Genomic DNA, 24015 nt, shown 5'->3' with positions numbered 1-24015 from the left:
AGCTGTGAACTTCAAGATAACACTCTTGACCTTAACGATAATAATTTTTGCACAGCAATATCTATGATGACGATTGATTCTTCAAAGAAATGCCAGTATTTCTCGATTGCCATTTTCGGCAATTCACTACGCAGTCTTGTGAGACATGATCTGAATCAGAGTATTTCTCAAGAATATGCAAGAAGTGTCACTTCCGATTTGAAAGAAATATATTTGCTGTGACCATTGTCATTGCAAAATTCCATGCAATTTAACATCAATTTGAAAATTTAATTTGTGAAAATAATTAAGGACTCAACTACAAGACTTGAACTATTTCGGACTATGTGTAACTTTATATAAGAAATTTGGGAGAGGAATAGCACAAGGTTACCTTATTTTTCTCTTCTTATCATTTTGATGATGTACTTATTGTATGAATCAATAAAGAGTAAAAGATTTGTAATATTGAAGTTCCGAAGTATGTATCCTCCTAATATTTTTGAAGCTTTCTTCTCCTTACACTATCATTCATCAATTTTTATTGATATTCGAAAATCATGTAAAGAAAAAATGAATGGAGAATACATTTTTCCACTCATAAAAAAAGGGATCCTGTTTTATGGTTAACTAAAACTTAACAAACTGAAAACTTGACGTAATGCAATCTTGAAGAACTAAAAATAGGCCTATAACCATCCTCGGTTAATTAAGAATCTATATGCAAAATTTCAAGTTAATCAGTCCAGTAGTTCAGACGTGACGATGCGTCAAACATAATTTCCTATCCCGTACTTGTAAAAGCCAGTTATTTTCTTATATCATCTATAGTATAGATGATATAAAATAATGTTGAGTTTCAATTTTATCCAATTTACATCATATTTTTAGGAGTATATAGGGCTATATAGGAGTATATATTTTAGGAGTATGTAGTATATACTCACATTTAGGAGTATATAGTATTTTTATGAGTATATATCGCCCCGAAGTTTGATATTAAGTTAACGTCTAAGTTATTCGCTCTTATTTTGTTGATAAATCTTTGGATTTTGGAGTATTTTTGGATGTATCCAAGATTCTCTTCATTTTTCCTACACATTCAATGCAATTAACACTTTCCTGTCACTTTCATACACATTTTCTCTTTCCTGAGTAATTATGTAGCAACCTACTGCAGTACTGCAGTACTTTCCGTGCATTGAAACACTTACGAACCAATAAAAAAAGACAACACAGTACGGTAACGGTTGATTGTCAACAGACTATTGCTGTTAATTGAGAGACAAATTTGATTAGAATAGCTTCCTCACATGCAACCAGTCTACCGCTGCAGGGTAGTATAATAATGCTATCTTTCTCTCTATGGTAGTATCTCAAAGTGTGAAACAATCCTCTCTGAAATTTACGGTTTTCGTGACTTGGTACCAATAGAAGCATTTCATTGTTTCAACAGTCGGTCATCGTGACATAGACTAACAGACTATACAGACGTTTGTTTTTATTTAACAGTGAAGACATTACAAAGTTACTCCAATTATGTTTGTTGTAATGTCACGATTTCTTGATTTGTTATACAATCTAACTTTGTTGTCAACCTATTCTTCAGTTAAATGTAGTTGTCTCATTGTTTAGTCTAGCCAAAAGATTGGAAATTGGAAGGATGAAGTATCGATGTGACACACATTTTTCAAATCAAATTTTTATTTCCCCACAACAAAAATAATACAACAAAAATAATAATCCTCAATACAAAGTTGAAAGAAAAACATATTGATCAATATTTAAATATACACGAAAAACAACTTTGTGTCAAAACAAAATAACATGTTTGGCGCTGCCTGCAAAACAGAAGTTTGAGTGCTGGCAGCGAGTATCGATATTAATTTTCAATATAAAAAAATTCAATGTGATTTTCTCACTATTGATTTCATATTTCACAAAACATACAAATCGAATCACTCGCTGAATTGAAATTCTTTTATTTTTATTCTTTCATTCAAAAGAATGGTTTGTATGAATATTTTTGGACTGAAAATTTTGTGGAAATCTAGAAGACAAAGTCCTCATTTTAGACTTTTAATGTTACCTAAATTTGGGAGAGAAATAGAACAAGGTATTCTTAGTTTTTCTCTCCCGATCTGTGCTCCATTGTAAAAATAATAAATAAAGAATAAAGAATAAAGAATATTGAGAAAATAAAAAATAAATCTCCTATTCATCATTATCTGCTTATTGGCAATAAACAATACTTCAACCTCAACGGAAGAACAGGTAATTTACAGCAATTTTTATTACAAATCTGAATATGAAATTGAAATTCGCAGTGACTCTTTTGACAACTGAAATTTACGCTTAAAATCATTATCTCAATCAATTTGAATACAAATACGCATAAATATACACAACCCAACAGTTTATTAATCCTCAATTTATTCTTTCTATTCTCTATTGATTTATACAATAAGTACATCATTAAAATGATAGGGAGAGATAAAATAAGGTAACCTTGTGCTATTCCTCTCCCGAATTTATATAAGGTTACACATAGTCCAAAATAGGTTGAGTCTTGTTGTTGTTCACTTCACAAAATTTTCAGCCCTTAATTAACAATATCGTGAAAATATCATTGTATAAATACTCGTACATCACAAATCACTAGTCTGATCTCACTAGGCGTCAAAGCTGCCGGTCCGTTGAAACTAGAGTGTATAATATGTTATGGAGTAGCATTCACACAAACTCAATTATGCTAGTAGTTCTGTAAACAGTAGACCTCGCGCAATAATTATAAGCCACAGCCTCTGTCTATCCACAGAGAAGAAAGATTCCTTCTACTTTGTGGTCTATCAGAGTAAATCCTGTCTGTATGACGTGACGGGGAGATATTGGTGTGGAAACGTCTGTTGGGGTTGGTTTATCAAAAATGCTAACATCGAAAGCTAATCTCCTTCAAGACATACTGGCAACAGGTCAGCCCGTGTTGAAAGCAGAGAAAGTTTGAGAGAAAATACTATGTTATAACTTTGAGTTATTAATTGCATGCGTCTCTGCATGGAATTGATAGTCCACGCGACAGCTGATTTTTCACTAGGTTACATTAAGAATATCGGGACCGCGCTTCGCTCTGGAGTACAAAAGCATGAAAAGTTTATTACGAAAGAAGAAATTATAATAACATTCATACAGAAATGTTCTATGTAATCACAGTAAATTCCCAGAGGAATGCAAAAATTTCCCTCACGAAAGCCCAGTTGCACAAAAGCCGGTTAAATTCTAATCCTGATTAACTTCACGTGAACCAAATCAGAGGAGACCATTTAAGAAAAAAGGATCTACTGGAATTAATCAGGATTGAAAATAGCCCGGCTTTTTTGCAACCGGCACTAAGTACCTGATTGAATGGTTACAAAAGTTCAACAGCTGAGTCATAATTTTGACACAGTCCAACACAAATGAACTCGCTCACTCAATCCCATCACCAATAGACGACAAAATAATTATTATCATATGTTCTTCCAAGGATGAATAATAATTATTCTATTAATGTCCTTCAGTGAGTTTTCCCAGGGATGAGACTTAGTGCAATCGAATCTTTATATTATAAACCTACTATGTTCTGAATCTCGTGAGAATCGTTAGAGCCGTTTTCGAGATCCGATGAAATTCAAACATATAAACATCTAAACATATAAACATCCAATCATCTAACATATAAACATCTGAAGATATAAACATATAAACAGAAGTTGCTCGTTTAATAGTATAGGATATTAATTGCATGGATCATTGGATGCAATAATTAATCCACTCGAAAGCTGATTTATGATGAATAATTCTATAGTCTGATTTTTACGGTAATATCGGCGTTGGAAGGAGGTTCCTTTTCCTTTTGTACTATCTTAAAAATGCAAAATTTCAAAGAACATTATATATACGTCGACGAGGAACATAAATATAAAACATATGAGCATAAAGAGAAATGCAAAACCGTCGACTTGAATCTCAGACCTCACTTCGATCGGTAAAAAAATAACAAAGAATCATGATATGAAGGCAATCCAAAATTTTCAAACTTCGAATAATTAAAAAAGAATTCCAAATAATACAAACGATTATTAACTTGCAATACATGATGATAAAAATGGATACATAAAATCATTCTCTATCAGAGATGACACAATTTCACCGGTGACTGGTAATTTGTCAATTTGTGCAATGCATTTCGAGTAGGTATCTCCTCCCATACAAAACAACTTCTATATTAAGCTCGCCACTCATCCGTTGTTCCAAGATCTGTTTTTTATCAGTTTAGAAAAAATTCACACGTTCTTAAAGTGAACTGACGTTATCAGGATATACTTGAGGAAACTAGAAAGGAAGTGGCTGATCTATTTGAGAAAAATTAGAATGTGACTCATAATTTTTGATGCGAAATTATTGCATCTGAAGTTGTACAGTCTGACCGTGTAACTTCGCCTGAACGGTGCTACTTTAATTCCTTCAGTTTTTGAATTCCGGTACAAGAATTGTGTGATTCAAAGTTTGAAGATGATGAACCTCCTATTTGTCATTATCTGCTTATTGGCAATAGACAATACTTCAACCTCAACGGAAGAACAGGTAATTTACAGCAATTTTAATTACAATTCTGTATATCAAATTGAAATTCGCAGTGACTCTTTTGACAACTGAAATTTACGCTGACAGTCATTATCTCAATCAATTTAAATACATATTTGGATAAATTTACAGTAGCCAACAGTTTATTTATCTTCAGTTGAGTGCGATATTTTCATCCTCTTCTGTTTTGAATCGTTGAATTTTAATTTAGTCTGAAATTTCTGTTGGTGTATTTCTGGTCTCGAAATTCGATTTGAATTGAAAAAGTCAGGAAACATAATCAACTGAATCGTGGGTCACAACAAAACCTCTAGAGAGCAGGGTGCAGGCAGCAGAAATGTGATTTTTCACAGGACAAAGATCTGTGACCGGCGGGATCACATAAGAAACTATAACGAACCTCCACTTAACTACACAACTTAAATCCTCTACACAAAGAATTTTCATCTGGTCCCATGACATTTATGAGTTTTGGCTGCTTATTTACCTCTATTTAACGTATTTCGGACCTCTCAACAACAAAGTTTTCTCTTGACTTCAACATACAAAGGGTAGTGTGTATAGGTAGAAGACGGTTATTTTCAAGACATGTCTGACCTGATTTATGTCGGATCCGTGGTCCGACACTGAGTGATCCGTGGTCTAGTGGATAGAGTGCCTGCGTAGCAGCATAGCGATCCCGGGTTCAAACCCTCTCAATACCAAAAGTTTTTTAACCAGATCACTCCTGTGTTATCGGATGGGCACGTTAAACTGTCGGTCCCGGCTGAAGTATAACAGTCGTAAGGCCCATTGACGGCTTAAATTATATATTCAGGCGGTGGGACCTTCCCGTAAGGGACTCCCCACCTACAAAAGCCATACGAATTTACTTTATGTCGGTTGACATGATGTTTTTATTCAAATGCAAAATTCAGCCGAAAATTACTCACTTTTTCAAATATAAAACATTAAAGAAATGGGAAAGTTGAGTTATTATAGTATTTATAGTGAAGTTATTGACAAAATAACCGTATTTTGCGTTCCATCTAATAGTAGTTTAAAGAGTTGAAAAATATTGCTACAGAGTATGTATTTTGATTAAACTCTACTAATAGTACAAATCAAGCTTTCTGAAAAAAATTGGTTAGTTTACTTACTTATTACATTCTATAAATATTCGAAAAACATGTTTTTTATTCTAAACTGCCTGAATTTTCAAATGTCCATACGAAGTATGCATTTCGAATATTGCATCATTGCATTGCTTATTGTTTTATTTATGTATTGATAATATTGGCCTAATAGGTACCCTACCTACGTTCGCGATGATATGTTCTATGTACCATATTCATTTATTTACCGCCGTGATACGATATTATAAGATCCATAGGATCGTGGCAGTTTTCTTGACAGAACCTCTCAATAACGAATACAGAATACGATCTGCAGCGGATTTTTTCTCGGGATAATCGTCTTCGTTATACAGAGGTTCGACTGTACGTTATAAGACAAGAGCTAAGTGCCTTCAACATGATTGAAAAGGTTATATCATTTCGCAACCAGTGGAAAGAGTATGTCAACAGAATGCAAATAGAGAGGATCCCATAAAAATTCTAAACTACTACCCCATAGGAAAGAGAGGAAACTATTACCCCATAGGTAGACCTTGGAAAAGATGGCAATAAAATATGGGATAGCAAAACATTTTTTTTTTAATTTGAATTTTAGAAATAGTGTAGTGAGATTAGATTCCATATTCGTAGTGAGTTGGAACAGGCAAGAGCCTAAACCTTGACTGAAAGAAGAAGAAGAAAAAGAAGTAGATTGATTGATTGATTGATTTTTATTGAGTGCTAGGTCTAGTAAGACCCATTGCACATTACAACAAAACATACGTAGAAGAAGAAGAAGAAGAAGAAGAAGAAGAAGAAGAAGACGAAGAAGAAGAAGACATAAATACAACTCTTTGTATATAGGCCTAATTCAATCAAAAATAGGAGAGGGAAAAGTTTTGGGCTAGGTCTGTTGATCTTTTTCTGATCATGTATATTATGATTTGTGCATTATGCGATATTAATTGATAAATAAATCATTGAATAATCCATAACTTACTGTTGAATGTGACAAAAAAAATTGTCAAATTGTGTTTTTAAGTTGATGAAAAATTCCCCAAAGCTAGCCCAAAGTTAGCTTCAAGAGAAGTAAGGAGAAACAAATTAATTACTCACATTTTGCTTATCTTGAAAATATGGAATACGTTTTCTTTTTGTTTTCGACAGCTTTACAAGTGTAAAAGTAAACAGGTGTACTTTACAAGTAGTGTAGCAGCTTACAAATCACATCTCAGGAATGTAGGCTAACCATCCAACTTTGTTGATAAGATTAAGAGATGTTTTATAGCCGCTTCTGTTCCCTCAGAATGTGATTCACGACCACTTGTGGCAGTTGATTCCATTTTTTTTACTATTATTTAACAAGTGCTTCAGATACCTTCAGTTCATGTATGTTTATCAACTGCACTGTGTAGACAGAAAATGTGATAATGTGAATCGTATAGAGAGCTTCTGAGAGAGAGTGAGTGAGAGAGAGAGAGAGAGAGAGAGAGTGAGAGAATAGAATTTACTGTAATTTAATTTTCTGAGAATAGAATTTACTGTAATTTAATTTTCTCTCTCAAAATTTTGAGAGAGAGAGAGAGAGTGAGAGGGGGGGAGGGAGTGGGTGGGAAGTGTGAGAGAGAATAGATTGACAGCCTTTATTTTATACCTGGGAGGACGAAGTTAGGGCGCAGTCGGCCCTCTCTTACACTTAACCCTCAAAGAAGTGTGAGAGAGTGAGAGGGTAAGTGAGAGAGACTGAGTGAGAGTGAGAGACTGAGTGAGAGTAAGTGAAAGAGAGAGAATTAGTGTAAGAGCAAGTAAAGATAGATTAGAGCAGAAGATATGAATGAAAATTGTGAGAAAAAATAGGTTCAAGAGTGATGATAATACGAAAAGTGGGTCAAATAATTCTGCATTTAATTAATGCTTGATTTACTTTTTTTGATAGGATGACAATGAACCAATTTCCTTGTAATAATACAGTATAATGATTATTATTATTATGAACTTTCAAATGCATATCATCTTATGATAAATTACAACATAATTTATTAAAAAATTAATATACAAAGTGTTTACGATCTCCCTGCCAATACTCTAGCTCTAGGGCTTTGTTCCTGGGTAACAAACATATCTAAATATCATATTTAAATTGTCCGGAAGTCTTCAGTTACTCACACAGCGGCCATTTTGCTTTTTCACTTATTATTTCTTTTTCTAAATAATGATTGAACATACGAAATTGAAACTTTGCACAATAATTTATAATAACTAAACAAAGCTGAAAAAATTATGTTAATTTCTCAAATTCAAAAAACAAATTGGCGGCCATTCAAAATTTTATTTCTTAAATATCTCAGAAACCATTAGTTTTACAAAAAGTTCACAATAATAACTTTTTTAGTAAATTTAATTACCTTTCGATTGAACCTGATATTTCAAGATTGGAAATACTAATATCAACTGAAATTTTTTCCTATGGTTTTCCATGTTTCTGTAGCTTTTTCTATTGAATTTGTATTAAGTTTATGAACATTGAGTTTGTTTTTTGGTTCTGAAAAATTATTCCTTTAATATGTGAATAATTCCTATTTTAGTGATAATAATGTGAAATATATTATTATAATATAATATTCCTTGTTTGGTTTTAAAGCATCTAAATTCTAAAATCTAATTTGTGAGCATAATGGAGGACTAAAAATTTTGTGAAGTGAAGAACTAAAAGACTTACCTATTTCTGACTGTGTGTAACCCTATCTAAATCTGGGAGAGGAAGAGCACAAGGTTATTTTAACTTTTCTCACCCTATAATTTGGATGCTGTACTTATTGTATGAATCAATAAAGAATGGAGAATATATCACATTATGATAAATAAAATTACAAAATATTAAGAAACTCAACGAATACTAATTTAGAAAACTTTTCAATGCTGTAGCTGGTTTGTCCACCAGTGAAGTTTCATTCTTGAAGTTTCCTCTCGGAAAATCTTCTATTAGATACTTAGAACAAAAATAGTTTCACTAATCTTGTTTTATCATCAATTTGTTACTGTATCATTAATTCTCTTTTTCCATGTTTCTGTAAATTTTTCTATTGAATTTTTATTCATATCGTAACATGTAACTAGCTATAAATCTCTCATTGCTGAGTTTGCTGTTTGAATCACCAGTTTGTTTTGTCCAAACGGCTAATTGGGGAGGGGCTTGTCTAGGCCAATCGCAAGCGTTCACCTTGATAGGTCGAAACTTCTGCCAATAGCGGTGCTCGACCGTTGGTATAAATACTGCTGCTCTATAATTTTAGTTTCAGTTCACCAGAGATTGATGATGTAACAATCAAAACCGGGATCTCTATTCTCAATGAATCTAATCTTTTCAATCAGTATGCAAATATCAATCAATATAGCTTGTGGCGTTGATTTTGATCCATAGGTTCAACGTTGGCATACTCAGTGAAGACCTTTGTTAGACATCTGAATTTTATCAATAGATGGTTGAAATCAACATCTATAGTAAGGTTGCCGTTTGTCTGCCTTGATTAATTATATTTATACCTTGTCAAAAACAGTTTTGGCATCGTTGCGGATCTAGAAAAGGATAGTACTAACTGCTTTGTCGAATGATAGACAAGGATAGCAACATCAAAGTTTATCAAATACTGTCATTATAACGTGGACCTCACTATAGTATTTTCATTCATCACTATCACAATATTATTTTCAGAGAAAAAGTTTTAATAACTTACCTATTGATGGAAAATCTATATGATTTTTGTCTCGAAACCAAATTACCACAATTAAGTTTCCTATAGTTGATATTGGTGAAGGTGTGTACCTGAATGCTCTGTTGTTTGCAGACGATTTGTTTGTAGTACAGGAGAACGAAAATGACCTCCAAAAATCAGTTCATATCCTGCATGAAATTTGTAAAGAATATAATTTCAAGATATCAAAGGAGAAAACCAAAATCATGGCTTTTAAAGGAAAGTACCCAATAAGATCAAAGATTGTGATAGACAACAAGGTATTGGAGAAGGTGTCTCAGTTCACATATCTGGGTTGTGAAATTAGTTAAAAGATGAATTGGATGTAGAGAAGAAGGTAGGAAGATTCCAAATGATTGTGGAAGTATCAGTAGGACATTGGGAAAGAAAGCTACCACAAGCACGATAATGAAATTTTATAAGACAATGGCAGCTCCACTACTACTCTATGGTAGTGAATCGTGGGTAACATCAAAGCCACTTGAGAGTAAAGTGCAGGCAGCTGAGATGAGATTTCTTCGCAGAACTAAGGCTGTGACAGAAGAGATCACATCAGGAATGAGGATATACGGAAAGAGCTGAATATCTTCTGCTGAATGAGAGAGTTGCATCTTATCGTCAGCAATGGAAAGAGCATGTGGAACGAATATCAGCTGATAGGCTTCCTCGAAGATTTTCAAGTATAACCGGTAGGCAGAAGAGACATAGGCAGGTAACGAAAAAGATGGCAATGATCATTGTATTATTTATTATAAAATAAAAACAGTAGATTGTAGTGATGCTTATGATGATATTACATTAGATTATATTGGTGTTATTAATTTATAGATTTTATTCTAATTACAAGCTGAATGTGAGTCGGAACAGGCAATAGCCTAATCCCTGATTGAAAGAAGAAGAAGAAGAAGTTTCCTATAGTTTTATAATTATAGACGACCTTCTCCTCACGACCCATAATGAAATAGAAATATCATCGATCATAAAAATGTCACTTACTTTTAATACGATGTTTTACTTCTAATTATTCTCGAACGCAATAAAATTTCTAGTAAAAGCAATAAAAACTGCTCTTATTTATGTGGCCATAAATCACTCATTGACATTTGAAGTCTCTTTTGGTTTTTTACTATTCTCAAATACTGATTACAATAATTATTCATTTATTCACTAATTGAGTCTTCCACAGCCTACAAGGAACTATCCATGGGAGAACTGGAAGAAGTAACACGTCCAAGTAGGTTATTTGTAAAGATCTAGCGGATAATTATTATATTGAAGGCTATAAATAGCTAAGAATCACTTCCCAAATATGGTAGGTAGTTATATGCGTGCAGACAAGCTTACATACTGTATTCTGATGTGGATAATTCTCCACTGTTAATGAAGTAGTAAATGTCATGCCTAGTTCTTTTTTACTACATTGTTAATGATGGTGTATGATAACTTGTAAACATTATCTTGTAGTGATTTTATTCTAACAAAATTGCGTCTAGATGTTTGAAGCATCTAGATTAGAAAAATCAACGTTGTGAAAATAATTAAGGACTGAAAATTTTGTGAAGTGAACAACTACAAGACTAAATATGTAACCTTATCTAAATTTGGGAGAGGAATAGCACAAAGTTACATTTATTAAAATTCTGTTTAAAGAATGTGAAGTGAACAACTACATTTTTCACTTGTTTGGTCCTCCATTATTGAATTCAAAATGGCTAACTAGATTCTTCACAAGCTCTATTATCATCTGCTGACTACCATAATCCATAATCAGGCTGCTTTTCTCACCATAGAAGAATGTATAACGTAAATGCGAGTATAGCAATTTCCTATCCTCTTCATTTCTCTGTCTTAGTTTCACATTGGTTCTCTCATTCTCCAACCTCTTCTAATAGGAAACGGGTGGCCTAAAAATAATATATAAAGCTATCCATTACTGCATAGTCTGCACGGATATAGTTTATAATATAAACAGTTCTACTGTTCTAGAATGAACAGTTGATATTACAATATCAACTACTGTTCAAGAGTGAACAGTTGATATTACAATATCAACTACTGTTCACTTTTGAACAGATGATATCACAATATCAACTACTGTTCACTCTTGAACAGTTGATATCACAATATCAACTACTGTTCACTCTTGAACAGTTGATATTACTATTATTAATGTCAGAAGGAAAATCAGTCTTTTGGTTCTCATAAAAAGAAGAATAAATTCTATTAAGGACTTAGAATGAATGAGTTTTCACAATTTTGATAATATCTGTTGGATAGATTATAGGTGAAAACAACTGCATACTCTTAGTTCTTGTGAATCTCAAGTTTCAACGATATTGTTACCTTCCGTATCAGCTTATCCTTATAGGTAGGATTCCCCACAAGTCATCTTTCTAAGAGCTTCCTGTTCTTGACCTCTAGCTTGCGATTGCAAGGTGTAGTCGAAATTCGAATGCTAATATGTAGAGAAGATCAAGTGTCGTTGACTTTGAGTGGAATTATGAATGTATTACTTGGCTCAGCATATTTCCTTTTTCAAATGTTTATAACGTGACATCCGAAAATAATCTATATCAACGGAAGAAGGTAGATTGTATATCCAGTACCGTACTACATGATATGCGTTGGTTGCTTACAGAATAATACTGCACAATAATTATACATTAGGTTATATATTCATATACAATCAAATTTATCTATCTAATCTAATACACAATCAAAATTCGGGAATGGAATAGTAAGGGCTATAAAGCCTGTTTTTACTTTCCTAGGCCTATTACCATAGGCAAGGAAAGTATTGCTTTCCAAAAAAAATTGAGGGGTACCCTAATTTCAAGTTTTCTATACGTTTCAAAGTCCCCTGAGTCCAAAAACATGATTTTGGGTGTGTGTGTCTGTGAACACGATAACTCCATTCCTAATTAACCGATTGACTTTAAATTTTAAACTTAAGGTCCTTATACCATGAGGATCCGACAATAAGAAATTCAATAAAATTCAATTCAAGATGGCGGAAAAAAATAAAAATAAATTCGTATGGCTTTTGTTGGTGGGGAGTTCCTTGCGGGAATGTTCCACCGCCTGAATATATAATTTAAGCCGTCAATGGGCCTTACGACTGTCATACTTCAGCCGGGACCGACAGTTTAACGTGCCCATCCGATAACACGGGAGTGATCTGTTTAAAAAACTTTTGGCTCTCAGTGGGGTTTGAACCCGGGATCTCTATGCTGCTACGCAAGCACTCTATCCATAAAAAAAATGGCTGATAATTACTAAAAAATCATGTTTTTCACGTTTTTCTCGAAAGCGGCTCTGACGATTTTCTTCAAATTTATACCATGAATAGCTATTTATAAGCCCTATCAATTGACATGAGTCTTATTTCTGGCAAAATTTCAGGAGCTCCGTAATATTCTTGAGAAAAATGGCGGATAATGACTGAAAAAACATGCTTTCACGGTTTTCTCGAAAACGGCTATAACGATTTTCTTCAAGTTTATACCATGAATGAGCTCTATCAACTGACATTAGTTTCATTTCTGGGAAAATTTCAGGAGCTCCATAATATTCTTGAAAAAATGGCAAATAATTACTAAAAAACCATGTTTTTCACAATTTTCTCAAAAATGACATGACCGATTTTTTTCATACTCTGTATAGTTATTTATCAGCTCTAACAACTGGCATCAGTTTTTTCCCTGGGAAACAAATTGGGGGTCCACCCCATCCTTTGAGAAATGGACCTAGGAACCTCCTTCTCATGCATGAGGTAGGTAGGTAGAGCAGTTTATAACAAGAACACATAGTCGATATTTCATCTGAAGAACAGCTGTTTTGACGACTTTTAAAAAATAATCGAATTTCACAATTTACACAAAGAAAAAAGTACTCTAAAAACAATTATATATACACACATATACGCAGTAGTCTGATCGTCGTTTCAAATATGTTGCCGCCAATCGTCATTATGTTATTCCCCTAAATTATTCTCGTTTAAGAATGAGGCTTACAGTTTAATGAGCAAGGAAAGTTGTATGAGTGTACAACACCAGATTTTTTCGTTTCCAATCATTTTATGATTGAGTTGTTTTGTCATTGTTGTTGAATAAAATAAATATACAGAGTGAGTCATATGTGTGGGAACACTCCAATGAGTTGGAGAATGTTGTAGAATATAATACTGTAACTTTCAGGATACGTTTGGTGATATTTTTGGCTATCCAAAATTTTTTGGCGATCCATTTGGCAAGTCATAAAATAATACTGAGTAGGAGTTTGATAATCCATGGATCGGTCAGCGGAATTCTGTTCAGAACTAAAATTATTGGCTATCATCATTGTACTGCTCAACTTTCTATGATCCATATAACTTGGCAATTACCAGTGTAAGAATAGAAAATAAGAGAAGGTGGGAGGAGGTGGAGGAGGTGAAGGAAGAGGAGGAGTAGGAGAAGAAGAAGAAGAAGAAGAAAAGAAGAAGAAGAAGAAGAAGAAGAAGAAGAAGAAGAAGAAGAAGAAGAAGAAGAAGAAGAGAAGAGAAAAGAAGAAAAGAAGAAGAAGAGAAGAAGAGAGAAGAAAGAAGAAGAGAAGAAGAAGAAAGAAGAAGAGAAGAAGAAGAAGAAGAGAAGAGGAAGGAAGAGAAGAAGAAGAAGAAGAAGAAGAAGAAGAAGAAGAAGAGGAAGAAGAAGAATATGAAGAGGAAGAAGAAGAAGAAGAAGAAGAAGAAGAAGAAGAAGAAGAAGAAGAATATGATGATGATGCAGAAGAATCTCTCTTTCTAGCTCTGCAACGTTCCCAGATTGAGTTTTAACAATGTATGGTAGATGAACAAAAGATTTGATCTTATATGAAAATTTACTATTAAAGCATTAAAAATTATTCTTTCTCGATGAATATAATATAATTAGTTATTTTTAACAAGGATGAACAATTCATATTATTAAATAAAAATACTTTTTTAAATATTATTTAATATGAATAATTAACCAAGCGAAGTGAGGTCTAAGATTCAAGTTGACGGTTTGGCATTTCCCTTAATGTTTAAATGTTTGAATGTTTATATGTTGCGCATTTACGGCGAAACGCGGTAATAAATTTTCATGAAATTTGACAGGTATGTTCCTTTTTTAATTGCGCGTCGACGTATATACACGGTTTTTGGAAATTTTGCATTTCAAGGATAATATAAAAGGAAAAAGGAGCCTCCTTCATACGCCAATATTAGAGTGAAATCAGACCATAGAATTATTCATTATAAATCAGCTGACAAGTGATTGATTACACAGACGTGTGGAGAAGCTAGTCTATTACTGTATTTCCATAAGGTCTTTAGTTTCAATCAGGTACTTGTGGATGAGAATACTGCGTGAGGTCTACTATTCACAGAACTACTAGTATGAACAATACTAATTTTTCCTCTCCCTATCATTTATATGATGTATACTTATTATATCAATCAATAAAGAATAAAGAATATCAACTTCCCAACTACACAAAAAGTGGAATTCATATTACATCAATGTATCGGAATTATCTTCTTTAGAAGGTAGTGGCAAGGCAAAAAACGGCAACACTGTCTATCTGTCTCCATTGCCATTATAACGTGGATCTCACTAGAGGGTGACTAGAGGGTAAGCAGTGCAGCTAATGTGAACTCAAATCGTAAGTATTGACGAACTGAACTGATTAACTTCCCATTTCTTTTAGTATCTCAAGGAATGGCCAAATTTCACATGGCCAATGAATCACAATTTTGAAACGTTTGAATGAACCTCTAATTGGGGAGGGGCTCTAGGCCAATGGGAGACGTTCACCTTGATAGGTACTTGATGAACTGAGATATTGACAAGCTGAGACTCTACCCCACAGATTGAAAAGCATCAGCTGCCAAAATTCTATTTTGAAATAAGTAAATACGTCAACTCAATCCAATTATTGTTTAATACTGATGCAATAAGCCATCATGGTCTGGCTTGGTTCATGATTGTTAACTGGTAATTATACTTTCAAGTACGTACAATGTGATATTTTGAAATGAACTAAAAGTAGATTTGTTATTTGTAATACTGAATTCATTCTAGAGAGTTTCAGCATTTGATTGCATGTTCCTTTCATCAAGGTTGACTTGATGATTCTCCATTCTTGAATCACAATTTTGAAACGTTTGAATGAACCACTAATCGGGGAGGGGCTTGTCTAGGCCAATGGGAGACGTTCACCTTGATAGGTCACGGCTTCCACCAATAACACTGCTCGGCCGTTAGTATGAATATTGCAGCTATCCACTGTAGTTTTATTTTACGAGCTATTGATAATGGCGTAACAACCGAAGACGATGTCTCGATTTTTATATTGTAAAGGTATAAAGGCTAATTTTGTTTTTCTTTCTGTGTAGTTGAGAAGTTGATATTGTGGTAATTATTCATATTGAATGAAAAAGACTAAGAAATTGTCAAAAAACCACATATTTATTGATACCTAGAAAGACCGCTGGTTTCGGTGATTACACAATTGTCAATCTCTGATAAAGAACGAAACCGGTCTTTCTAAGTAACAATGAATATGTGGTTTTTTGACAATTTCTTAGTCTTTTTCATATAAAAGGTAAAATTTGTATGTATTTGATATAAAGGAACCTCCTTGATAAGTCCAGTGTCCCTTCAAACAGTGTCTCTAGCACTTTCAATGGAAAAAATAATAGATGACATGGCTAAATCTTCACAATATTCTGAACTTATTGTACTGGCCCTTCTCATTAGATTGAAAGTTGTATTCATGAGCGAGGTCTACTGTTCGCAGAACTACTAGTTATTCAATTTGAATTTGTAATTTCCTACTGAATTATATGAAAAAAAATCAAATGACCTATGTTCATTCTTTACTTACTTGTTCTCTCTATTGATGCTATCAAAATAATACTTCTAGATAATAAGTGATTTTTCAACAATCCAGTTTGATTGATAATGACGTACTGTATTGAATTAGGAATCTTTTGTTCTAACCGATATAGACTATCTTTAGAAACATCTTGCAATCACTTTAATGGTAAAAGTGTTGACTGCTCGCTGAGTTATATCGTTGTATAAATCCAAATAATCCCAGCAAGACGCAATTTTTATGCTTGAGAAGATGAAAATACCAACAACCAAATGATGTCATTGAACTGTTCAAAACTCACATTTTTATTCAGACAGAAAAGAATTTAAATCAACGGAGCTGGATGAAAAACCCAGTTTATTCTCTTTTATTTCATGGCAAATCTTCTCTTTTCCATTTATGCATTCTCTTCCTCCTGTCTCTTCTTAGCGATTTCTTTCTTTTTCTCATTTTCCTTACACTTCCTCTCTTTTTCTTCTTTTGCATTTTTTCTCGCGCCTACAATTATACATTCCTACAATTATTGCGCCTACATTCAATGAGTTTATTCTTATCCTCTTCTAATTCACGTCTTTTATCTTATTTCATCAATTCTTCCTCTCCAATTCCCGCAGTAATTCCATTACTTCGTTCAATAATGATAATTATTATCATTTTCTCTTTCAGTTAGATTATTTCCTCTTAGTTTCTCGCTCATTTTTCTCACTTTTTCTCTCCTCAAGATTGATTTTCTCCAACTCTTTTCTCTCTTCATCCAGTCAGTCTCTTTTTCTCCATTAGTCCCTTACTCTTCACCTAGTCTCTTCCTTCTACAAGTATTTATTTTTTATAGTCAGTATTTTCTCTCTTCTCATTCCTATCTGTAATGAATCCCAAGATAAACGGAAATCAAACATCTGTCGTCTCGGCTTAAAATGCCTCGAATATTTGTCTCAAGTATGCCACATATTCGATTGGAGAGAACCAGAGAACGATAATCTCAAAGTGCTGTTGACACTCAACAAGTGCTATTTGCTAAGTGAAATTATTTACTTGGATTCATTAATTTGTTCCCAAGTTTACAAGTACGTATAATATGCTCTCCTACTAATTTAAAAAAAAAGTATATTCCACACCTGAGGCGGAAAATGTGTGTTTGCCGGCACGAGATCACAGTTTTCAAATTTGAGACGAGGTCAGAAATTTGAAACGTTCGTGAGCCGGTAAAACAGTTTTAAACTGAAAACTTGACGAGAGCTTCATAGAGAGCGTAAGTGGGAACTGGGTAAACGTTTTGTTGACAACTTTATCAGCGCTTCCACATTGTGTTGACGACAAAATTCTGTTGTCAACTTTCTCAGTGTTCCCCACACTGAGTTGAGGATACAATTTTGTTGGCAACTTTCTCAGTGTTTCCCACACTGAGTTGACAACAAAATTTTGTTGGCAACATTCTCAGTGTTTGCCACACTGAGTTGAGGATACAATTTTGTTGGCAACCTTCTCAGTATTTCCTACACTGAGTTGATGATACAATTTTGTTGGCAACTTTCTCTGTGTTTTCCACACTGATTTGACGATAAAATTTTGTTGGCAACTCTCTCAATGTTTCCCACACTGATTTGATCATAGAATTCTGTTGTCAACTTTCTCAGTGTTTCCCACACTGATTTGACGATAAAATTCTGTTGGCAACTCTCTCAATGTTCCCCACACTGATTTGATCATAGAATTCTGTTGTCAACTTTCTCAGTGTTTCCCACACTGATTTGACGATAAAATTCTGTTGGCAACTCTCTCAGTGTTTCCCACACTGAGTTGATGACATAATTCTGTTCACAACTTTCTCATTGTTTCCCACACTGATTTGACAACAAAATTTTGTTAGCAACTTTCTCTGTGTTTCCCACACTGAGTTGACGATAAAAATCTGTTAGCATCTTTCTCAGTGTTCCCCACACTGATTTGAGGATACAATTCTGTTGGCAACTTTCTCAGTGTTTCCCACACTGATTTGACTATAAAATTCTGTTGGAAACTTTCTCTGTGTGTCCCACACTGAGTTGACAATAAAATTCTGTTGTCAACTTTCTCAGTGTTCCCCACACTGAGTTGAGGATACAATTTTGTTGGCAACCTTTTCAGTATTTCCCACACTGATTTGGCAATAACATTTTGTTGGCAACTTTCTCTGTGTTTACCACACTGAGTTGACGATAAAAATCTGTTGGCATCTTTCTCAGTGTTCCCCACACTGATTTGAGGATTTTGTTGGCAACTTTCTCAGTGTTTCCCACACTGAGTTGATGACATAATTCTGTTGGCAAATAATTTATCAGTGCTTCTCACACTGATTTGACAACAACATTTTGTTAGCAGTTTTCCCAGTGTTTCTCACACTGAATTGACAACTTTCTCAGTGTTTCCCACACTGAATCGACGACTAAATGTTGCTGTGTTTTTAATAAATCGCAAATTATTATTGCCGTCATTTGTTGAGAACTCAATTGATAACACTCTGTGATGAACGCGCCTTAAAACGTTTCTATTGGTCTTGAATCAATGTTATTCAAAATATCTTGTCCTTGAATTGAGAATCAAAACTCTCTTGCTCCACAAGCAAGAGTGCTCTCCTTTATTTGTAATGGAGTTTATTTATTTGATGCGAACATAGGAATTTGATGATAACCAAAATAAATAAAAGATACACATATTGAATAATTAATGAGCAACATCGGAAGAATTTCGTACATTGATATACTAAATAATAATTTTTTATTTCATTTATATTGTGTATGGAGTTCTATTTGCAGATAATAGATTATTTTCTATTTTAGGCAACTTATGCAAATTATGGCTCGACAACATCAAAACTTATTTGAAGGCTCGTTTATCAATGACTAAGTTGTATAAGCATAGAGAAACTGTAATAGATTGGTTATTCTATGCTATAAGACAAGGGAACGCAGTTCTAAAACTAGCCTGGTAAGTCAATTTAACTAAGTGATCAATTATAGAAAACAGTAGGGGACTAAACTATTAGCATTATTAACGGCATGAGGTCTATTTGATTTGAAGCCTACACCTATTCATCAGATAGATGAACGTTGGACCTAATGGTTGAGGATTTGTCATGTTGCAAGGTTTTTTATGCTTGCAGACTATGATAGTTCAGTCAAATGAGGCGCTACCAACATTTTTGACAAGCAGCTGCCGGAAAAGTTGTGGGTGTAGAAAACATAACCAGCATTCAAATTATTTCAATAAATTGGTGGTTTTGACAATATCATGTAGTTTTCATTCAATACGGATATCTACCACAACATTATCTTCACAACAACACTTCCAAAAATACCAATCAATAAAGCTCTTGTTTATAAATTGTTGAATATTCATACTTTTTAATATAATCGGTCCAAACTAGTGAGTACATGAAAATATTTTTTGTAATTTCTTCTTTCTTTTACAATCATGAAAACTATTTGATTTTGTTCATTTTTATCATTATTGGAAGTTTCTCTATTTAAATATAACACAAAAAGTTGATGTAAATAAATTATGCGCGAATTAATTGAGTTTTTCTCTTCTTAATCAATTGAATATGGAGTATGCACGATAAGAAATTGTTAATTAAATAATAATAATAATAATATTTTTTTCATTTTCAATTTATTTCATTTAAAGTTACCTAGTATCATACACATACAGTGTTTTGTTATAATATAATAATAATAATATAATAATAATAATAATAATAATAATAATAATAATAATAATAAAAGGAAAACTATCTGCAAAGAATTGCATCAAGGCTGTGAATACTTGGTGATCCCAGCATTGACCTACACCTTTGGAATTCTGAAGTGGTCAGATACTCGATTGGAGCAGATTGATAGGTATGTCAGGACAAGGATGACTAAATTCAGGATGCATCATCCACGTGCCTCGGTTGCTCGACTGTACCTACCAAGGAGTATGGGAGGTCGCGGTTTGATGAGGGTATCAAGGTTATGTGTAAGTCAGGAAACGAAGTTGAGATCTTACTTCCAGAATGCTGATTCAGATTTGTTCGTGAAGGTATGCCAGCTGGATAATGGTTACACAGCCCTTGATTTAAGGAACCAAAAAGTAGCGAGCTGCTATCTGCTCAAGACCTTAAAGAAGAATGGAGGACAAAAGAGTTACATGGACGGTTTTATGGGCACCTTAATTCAGAGCCAATAAGCCAAGAGCTGTCTTGTATGTGGCTGACAGTGGGAAGTTTGTTCCCAGAGACTGAGGGCTTTGTACAGGCGATTCAAGATCAAGTGATAGCAACAAATGCTTATAGGAGGCATGTAATGGGAGACAGGACCATAAGTGACAAATGCAGAATGTGTGCCAGTGCAGTAGAAAGTATCCAACATATTGTATCCGGCTGCTCAGTGCTAGCCCCAAGAGAGTATATGTTGCGTCATAACAATGTGGCAAAAATTGTGCACTTGGAGATGCAGATCAAGTTTGGGAATATTGCAGAGGTCCCCCCTTACTATAACTATCAGCCCCTCCTCTGGTTGAGTTCAATCACGTCAAGATCTACTGGGATGTCCAAATGATTACAGACAGGCGGGTAGTACACAACAAGCCTGACATCCTGGTATTGGATCAGCTGGAGAAGAGGGCTTATATAATTGATATTGCTGTACCTTCAGATGAGAATGCTCAGAAGACCAGAGGCGAGAAAATCAGAAAATACCAAGAGCTGTCATTTGAGCTGAAGGAAATGTATGGGCTGAATACAGTGAGAGTACTTCCAATTGTAATAACAGTCAATGGCCTGATACTCAAGTCGGTTGTGGAAATATGTCGAAGTATTGACTTGGTAGACGAGGTGCTGAAGAGAATGCAAAAATCTGTCCTCCTTGACACTGCACGTATTGTGCGCAAGTTCATAAAATAGTAAACAGTGTTATAAAGATGAAAGGAAGGTTGCATTAAAGTGCCCCTTCTTTGAAAATATTTCCGCAAGAGCGTGCTTATAAAAGAGAGAATAATAGTAGGAACTCAAAAAACTTTATAAATTAAATGAACCATTAAAGTCATGACGTCATTTGTAGTGAAAAACCAGAACATCATTTCAGATCTTGTAACTTTTAATCGTAGACATTCACGAAATTGGCAATTTGAATTATACTATAGTCAATCCGACAGTTATAACTTTGGTAAAGATTCTTCTGAATATGTTTCAAATATTTGCGCTAAACGAGGAGAAGACATGTTATGTGAAGTATGAGATAATATAAAGAGCGAGATAATATAAAGTATGTGAATAATAAAAAGAGAATTGATAAAAACGAAGGAGAGCAGCAACTTGGTGTGTGATTCATAAATAAGATAGCAATCATTAAATCACATACGTGAATCAGCAGAGATGAAAATTTAATGCCGCGATTCAGTTGCAACGCTCCAGTGCCTTCAACACTATATAGATTACGAGCTGTAATCAACTATATCTGTCTACATCAGAGATTGTATAAATTTATTGAAGAACATCTCCACAGGATAAGCTATGCTATGAAGGTGGTTGCAAAGTGGAAGAGTATAACTTATCAACCGTGCAGTTAACCGCTTGAGTTAAATGCACTCCTATCGAACGGAGTTCAACTCCCTGAAATATGACTGATATTTCCTTGTTAAGGTTTCAATAATTTTTCTGCATTCACTCCCAGTTAATCCGATGATTTAGTGATGAATTCTCTCATATCAGTTACAGTAAACGTACCGTGAAGATAATTATTATCCCCATGAGTTTGAATGGGACCATTCACACTCAGTCCAGCAGAGCGAGTATGAATAGTCCCATTAGAAGTCGTGTGGATTATATGTTCACTGTACCGGTCACGATCACTGATACTGATATGAAGGAATTCTGTTTAATGATGGTTTTCGATCTTAGAGTGTAGAGAGTTCTAATTACGGTAGTCTTGATGGAAAATATGCTTGATTTGAGAGAAGGTGTTGTGCTATATTTAATTGAGATTTTCACTTTTATTAACCTTCACATTGATCTTAATCCTGTAATTTATATTTTGCTATTCATGGTTTATTACATTTTTTACCAATACTTTGATAAAACTATTTTACAGTAAATTTACAATGTTAAATTCAGAATAATATTTATCTAATGTTGGCCATACATAGCTGTTTCTAATTGACCATTTATCTAAATTTGTATGTAAGTTCAACTTGAATGTATTGAAATTTCAAGTTAGCAAATTATTTTCCTAAGAAAGCATCAGTTTTAGAGATAAGTACTGTAGCCTTTATAAGTCATAATTAGTAATCTCACAAAAAAGTTTATAACTAAGCAGTATATTATTGACCATTTTCCAGTAATAGGTGAATAACATCACTCTACGGAATTTCAGCTGAATGTAGAAAAAATTTTGGACCGAAAATGATTCAATGACATTGATTTTTGATTAATGGAGAAGATAAGACCATTAGAGCAGATAATACCATGATAGGAACATTATCCATGTTCCTGGAAATTGCTACTGAACATCAATTCGAGGGCTCTACTAATTAAATAATTGAAAACGTATGTGATAGTTAAATTCGGATATTATAATAAGTTTTAATTCAGTCTTGTTGTGTAATTCTGATTAAATAAATAAATAAAATAAAGTCTCAAATATCTCGATTTCATTTTTCAAATGAGATTAGTCTCTTACTCTACGGATAGACATCAGAAAAATATCTCTGTGAGCCCTACAAATAAGGAATTATCTTCAGAAACGTATTCCAAGCCTTGATAATAATATATTGATAGTTTCATTACCTTATACAGATAGTCTAATTTCACTGTAGTACATTCATAAGTTAATTTTAATACTGTAATTTATTAACCCGATACATAGATTAATTGATAGCATTTCTGTGTTCATGCATATTGATTTTTGAATCCACACTTATTTATCACTTGTAAGCTTATCTGCTTATTTAATATACAGAATTCTTCATATAAGTTTGTAGTTACTTGTGTATTCCCACAGGGTTCCTAGTATCTCTAACACGACAGAAAAGGTACCAGCATATTGAGATTCAAATTTTATGCTAGTATTGCGTGATTGGAAACCACTTGGAACTTGAGTTGAGGAATGTATAAATAGGGGTTTTTATAAAATTTATAGTCTGTTATAACCTATAAATAGAATCAAATCTGTACTTGTTACTAGTGCAACATTGCATCTGACATAAATGAACAGGTACGATCATTTGAGTATGTATCTTATTACTGTATTTGATGTTGGCCCACATCATATAACATGCCATCAAATTGAATTGTTATATTATTTTACATTTGCTTTGACAAACTTGACATTTGTTCAGGTTTCTAGATACTAGATTTGGTATTTACGATGAGTGCGGGCCAACTTCACACGAACCAGAAAATTTGGCTAAAGATAGTTGAAAATAGTATAGATCGTTAGTTTAGAATAATTAAAACCACTCAACACGGTCGATAAAGAAATCTGCATATAAAATAAGTAATTAGTTCAGATTTGCTAAAAGTAACTTCTATAATCCAAATTTTGATTCAACTTTAGTTCAGCCAGTACCAGGTATATTGCCTTCAATAATGATAGAGAACAGCATAGACCTATTAATAATATCCAGGACATCAAAATTATATATTTAATATGTGAATATTTCCTATTTTAGTTATA

General features: G+C 33.6%; 1 protein-coding gene across 1 annotated transcript; it reads left to right on the top strand.

Annotated features, from left to right (window-relative positions):
* Window positions 1-20897: 20897 nt before the first annotated feature.
* On the top strand, window positions 20898-21245 carry LOC120351657. The gene has a single exon (XM_039429586.1). It carries the CDS (start codon window positions 20898-20900, stop codon window positions 21243-21245), a length of 348 nt encoding a protein of 115 aa, XP_039285520.1.
* The last annotated feature ends 2770 nt before the right edge of the window (window positions 21246-24015 follow it).

This window comes from Nilaparvata lugens, chromosome 5 (genome assembly GCF_014356525.2).
Source record: "Nilaparvata lugens isolate BPH chromosome 5, ASM1435652v1, whole genome shotgun sequence".
Lineage (NCBI taxonomy): Eukaryota > Metazoa > Arthropoda > Insecta > Hemiptera > Delphacidae > Nilaparvata > Nilaparvata lugens.
The sequence above is the reverse complement of the archived record's forward strand: the minus strand, read 5'-3'. Positions and strand labels throughout refer to the sequence as shown.

Bases quoted from the DNA above. Each gene is read 5' to 3' on its own strand.
- LOC120351657 (XM_039429586.1), top strand. From the start codon at position 20,898: ATGATTACAGACAGGCGGGTAGTACACAACAAGCCTGACATCCTGGTA.